The following is a 5,281-nucleotide window of genomic DNA, read 5'->3' as shown; positions in this document are numbered from 1 at the left end:
TAATTTATAACAAAGTCCTTAATTATATCAAAATTATTCTATCGAAATAATTATCTACATATTACAACTCAAAATGATTATTTACTTGTCACAACGATTTTACTATGAGAACAAGTTAGGCCGAAATATGTAAATTTAGTAGTAGAATAATGGATGTTTATGTAAATCGTTCTATAAAATTTGTCATTAAACAGTGCCACTGTCTAATAGTAACTATTGGTTTGATAATAAATCACGATTCCAACTTTCTTTACTTGTATTTGTTTGGTTGTTAAAACATAAACACTTAACTGGTTAAATACGATAAATTAGATTTTCCATAAAACAAAGACGTTGAATGAAAAAAATAAATTGTAACGCGTTTGTTGTGAAATCTTACTTTTAGTTTTTATTAAAACATTATATATAGAAATTTTATGATTTGTGCCAATGGTATCCAAATCGAATGCAATTTTCACTATCATAAGTGAATATTTGAACCTCACAACTCTTGTATGAAATTTAAAACCTATACAAAAAGAATGAAACACCCACCAAAAAAGCTCACATATTAAATTCTCACCTTAAACGTTCAAGTACAAACTCAAATCTACTTAAACAGATAGTTCAACAAACTGAACAAAAAGGGTCAAAATTTTAACTAGAAACAAGAACCAAACATAACCCTAATTTATAATCTCCCTTACCAGCCAATCAAGACTAGGGTATGCAAAATACAGAACAAGAAAAGAAGGAACAGCAAACAGAATTGTAATCAGAATATACACAGCCAAGATGATCGCACTTGCAGGAATCGCATAAAGCACAATAAGCAGAAATATAAACACCAACGGAAACTTAGCTGTCAAGTGAACAAAAAAGATCAGTGACTTACGGATCGAAGACTGCAATCTTTCAGAGTTTGAATGGGTCCCACTAGCATCTTGATTATTATGATCAGACTCACGCGTACACGGGCCCACGGCGGAGCTCCCGCGGGTAGCCGCCCAACCACGGTTCCATGACCAGGCGGCTACTGGCGGCAGGTGGTGGTCCGGGCAGGAGGAATGCGACTTGATTCTGTCACCATTCATGCTTTCAACCATCCATAAAAGGAAGTAGTTCTTTCTAGGAAACTTTAGGTTTCCTTTGTAAACGAGGCGAAAAGATAGAAGATTGCACCATGGGCAAGATATGAAGAATGGGAGTTGAATTGGGAGAGTTGGGAGTTTGACAACAGCCCATTGGAGGCCAAGAACACAGTTTTTACAGAGGGTGTGACCACACCATAAAACGTAGGGTATGTTTTCTACAATGTTGAAGGATTCCCAACAAATTGGGCACTCGAAACCTTCTTCTCCACTGTTGGTTATGGAGATATCATCATCTGAGCAGTCGGATGAGGGATGATGGGGTCTTGAAGGATTGTTTTTAAGTCCAGAGCTACCAGCAATGGTGTTTGAAGCAAATCCCCACATATTGTTGGATCTTCAGTTTTGTTATCAGATGGTAACATCCATGTCTGCAAAAATGAAGCACAAAATAATCAGTGGTACATAAAAAGTCAAATTTCAATACTTGTAACTGTTTTTAATCTTAACAAAACGGAAGAAAAAACACATTGCATGAACGATTAAAGCAGCGATATTAGCGATCGATCACATCCAGGCTACAAAACATTCATGAAATGTATAACCACAGTAAAAACATATGAAAAAAAAGCCTTACTAATTCTCATGTTAAAAACTAATAAGAACCCTAATTTGGTCACATTTACGCAATCAGAGTGAATGAATGCCGAGAAAATAGTATAATCGAATCAATTGAATCAACATATACATTTTGTTTACCTAATAATCATAATAAGATGAACGCCGGAAGCAGAGAACCATTTCCACACAACAGTCTGTCCGTCTCTTTTCCTCTGGTTGTGTTTCTAAAAGGGTGAGATTTAGAGAGAGAAGAACATCGGCAAAAGGATGTCACGGTTGCGACCACATGCTTCCAAGTGTGAGGATCAGAATGATCCGGTCATTCGCCGGTTCACCGTTGTTATGTTACACTACGCCGAATGCTTCATTTTGGGCTGGGCTTACAGAAAGAGCCCACAAACAATACTTCTCTTAAATATTAAGGTTACCGAAGACTATAAGGCTACATAAAAACTTTCTTTTAAAAGATATGCCTAATATTTTTCCATCATCATTTCATAAAGGAAATACAATTATATATATATATATATATATATATATATATATATATATATATATATATATATATATAATTGTATTTCCTTTATGAAATGATGATGGAAAAATATTACACACAACAAAATGGAGTTTTGTCACTAGCGCAACAGTCAATGCAATCTTCAATCCACATACATGTGCATGCCTCATTTGGAGTGGAAGTTTTGTTATTAATTCTTTTTCATTGCCAACCATTTTAACTGGTTTATCAACTTCAATTCTAAACATTGTAATAACACACAAAATATAATTATTGTGCATGTGTGGTTCATTCATGTATATAGTGATTATGTTTTGAAATCCTTAAGTGATGTATAAGTGTTTGTTATTGAGAGGATTTTTACAAATGTTACTACATAGCTATAGTGAACAAGTCCTATCATACCTTCGATTTTCAACAAATCGATTAAGTGCTTAACGAGTAATTCAGTAGTAAACTTACATAAAACGACTGAAATTTGGCATTTTATTATCTTTAATTAAATCAACCACAGACTACAAACAAGCACTCATCATGAGTCGATCTGCAATGATAAACAAATTCAAAAGTACACTTCTAAAATAGAAAACCAAAGTTACATTGTCTTCCTTCCGAGCTTACCCAAAACATTTATCACCACTAAGAACAACACCTAATCTACAGCCCCAAAAAACACAACTTACATCAACCAAAGAACTCCTAACAAGGTTTAGTTCTTCGATTCTTTGCTCAATAAGTACTTTTTAAGAACATCCATAACTGACCCAAAATCAGCCTTCACATTCACAGGTGGATTAGCTAAGCTGCAAGCCATTTCTGGAATGGCTTTGGAATGGTAATCGATCTTGGATTGAGTAAACTTTAGCCCATGTGCAGTGCTCACCACAACTGTCCTATCAGTAGGACGAATCACACCACTGTTTCTAAGTTTGTCCAAAGCAGTTAAAGCAACACCAGTATGTGGGCAGATGAACATCCCAGTTGAATCAGCTTGAGCCATGGCATCCATCAGTTCTTCTTCAGTAGCTTCTTCAACAATCCCATTTGAGTTTTGGAGGGCATAAACAGCACGATCTATTGAAACAGGATCACCGATCTGGATAGCAGAAGCGAAAGTAGTTTTTGCTTTCACTGGACTAAAATCAGTCCATCCGGATTTATAATGGAGGTAAAGAGGATTTGCGTTTGCAGCTTGAGCACAAACAAGCCTTGGAATCCTGTCGACTAATCCCAATTCTTTACACATTTGAAATCCTTTGTAGAAAGCATAGATGTTACCCAAATTCCCACCGGGAACAATCACCCAATCAGGTACTTCCCAATCGAATTGTTGTAAGATTTCAATCGCGGCTGTTTTCTGCCCTTCTATCCTCAAACTGTTTAACGAATTAGCCAAATAAATCGGTAGTTCAGAAGTTACTTCTCTGACTAATTGCATGCAACCATCGAAATCGGTATCGAGACTCAACACGAACGCTCCATTTGCAATGGGCTGAACTAATTGCGCCATTGAGATCTTATTAGCGGGCAAGAAAACGATACTTGGAATACCTGCAGATGCACAGTAAGCGGATAGCGCAGCAGAAGTGTCGCCGGTGGATGCACAGCCGACTCCGACCACCGGACGATTCATTTTACGCAGCCTATTCACTTGGCTAACCAAAACAGTCATACCTAAATCTTTGAAACTACCTGTATGGCTAATACCACAGTGTTTTACCCACAAATCGTTCATACCCAGATGCTGTTTGCCATAACGCTCAGCCCAAAACATATTAGAGTTACCTTCAAACGCGCTGACGATATCATCGGAATCAATCTCCGGTAACACCCATTCTTTCTTCGACCACACACCTGACCCATATGGCCAGTTTGTTTTCCCGATTCGTCCATCAAAAAGGTTTTTCCAGTAATTTCCATCAAATTCCTTTAGGGCTTCCATATCATGTTGGACATCGAGTAGGCCACCGGAGCGGGATCGGTAAACAATCTCATCAAGCGAGTAGGATTCCGTGCAACCAGGATCGGCGTTGAATGGGACGTATTTGGCAGAGAAGTTATTCGGTTCGGTGGAGCAGCGGCGGTGGGCTTCTTGACGGATGTTTTCATCTGCAGGGCGGCGATGGGATTTGATGACTGGCGTTGTGTCGACTGATTTGTCCGAAGATGAGATTGTAGCCTTGATTGTAATGAATCTAGGGCTCTTGTTGATGGTCCTGGGGTTTCGTTGTTGGGGAGAGGAGAAGAAAGGTGAAGATCGGAGAAGAGAGGAGGCCGCCATTGGAGGAGGTGGAGATTAGGGAACAGTGAAAGTGTGCGGCGAGTTGGTTGTTTTAGGGCGTGGACTGTAAATTTATTTAAGATATGTGGGCTGTTGAGTGAGTTGAAAAGTCCAAATTTGCAGCCTTTGTAGGAAAAAAAATTCAATGTGTTGATATTTTATAAATCAAGTCGATCGAAAATTTCATTTTTTTAAAATCAATCTAACTAATAATGTTATTAAGTTTTAGTTATTTTTAATATTTGGTGCATATGTGAGGAATTTCTGAAAATCTCTAGAGTTTGTTTTGTAAAAGAACTTCAACCTACGGTGTTTAAAATATTACGAGGAGACTTCCATTTAATTTTATTTGTAGTTTAAAAAAAAAAAAAACTAGATCTAAATGTTGACCAATGGTTTTTAATTTTGAATATGATTAAAAAAAAATAAACAAAGAATAATGATTACATATCTATTTCATTAATATTTTCAAATCTAAAGATTAAAGTTGGTTTTTCCGTTATCTCAAAACTCTCTCTCGAGTACTATAACAATAGACTCACAAATGTCATAATTTTGTATTTTTAATTTGTTTCTCATCACATGTTTATATAAATGGAGGTATACTTGAATATTAGATTATGTTAGGAATTTAAGAAATCTTGAATCCATTTCAGAAACTCAATAATATAAATATGATAAGTGTTTATCTTCTTTTATAGATAAAATCGGTTCATAAAAATAGTTTAAATAACTTATTGATAATAAATCGGTTAGTAAAATTGATCATTAGAGTTTAATTTTCGTTTAAGA

At 36.2% G+C, this 5,281-nt stretch overlaps 2 protein-coding genes across 2 annotated transcripts; both read right to left on the bottom strand.

Moving 5' to 3' along the window:
* Window positions 1–522: 522 nt before the first annotated feature.
* On the bottom strand, window positions 523–1,968 carry LOC145052439 (uncharacterized). The gene is made up of 2 exons (XM_079000262.1): window positions 1,830–1,968; window positions 523–1,501 (listed from the first exon to the last, which is right to left on the bottom strand). The coding sequence occupies exon 2, from the start codon at window positions 1,455–1,457 to the stop codon at window positions 666–668; it is 792 nt and encodes a 263-aa protein (XP_078856388.1). The 5' UTR covers window positions 1,458–1,501; window positions 1,830–1,968; the 3' UTR covers window positions 523–665.
* Window positions 1,969–2,673: 705 nt separating this feature from the next.
* Window positions 2,674–4,590, bottom strand: LOC145052438 (threonine synthase, chloroplastic-like). Its single transcript, XM_079000261.1, has one exon. The coding sequence runs from the start codon at window positions 4,487–4,489 to the stop codon at window positions 2,918–2,920; it is 1,572 nt and encodes a 523-aa protein (XP_078856387.1). The 5' UTR covers window positions 4,490–4,590; the 3' UTR covers window positions 2,674–2,917.
* Between the last annotated feature and the right edge of the window lie 691 nt (window positions 4,591–5,281).

Source organism: Lactuca serriola, chromosome 5 (genome assembly GCF_051521515.1).
Source record: "Lactuca serriola cultivar US96UC23 chromosome 5, Lser_US96UC23_V15, whole genome shotgun sequence".
In the NCBI taxonomy this organism is placed as follows: Eukaryota; Viridiplantae; Streptophyta; class Magnoliopsida; order Asterales; family Asteraceae; genus Lactuca; species Lactuca serriola.
This window is presented reverse-complemented; position numbering and strand designations above follow the sequence as displayed.

Bases quoted from the DNA above. Each gene is read 5' to 3' on its own strand.
- LOC145052439 (XM_079000262.1), bottom strand. From the start codon at position 1,457: ATGTGGGGATTTGCTTCAAACACCATTGCTGGTAGCTCTGGACTTAAA.
- LOC145052438 (XM_079000261.1), bottom strand. From the start codon at position 4,489: ATGGCGGCCTCCTCTCTTCTCCGATCTTCACCTTTCTTCTCCTCTCCC.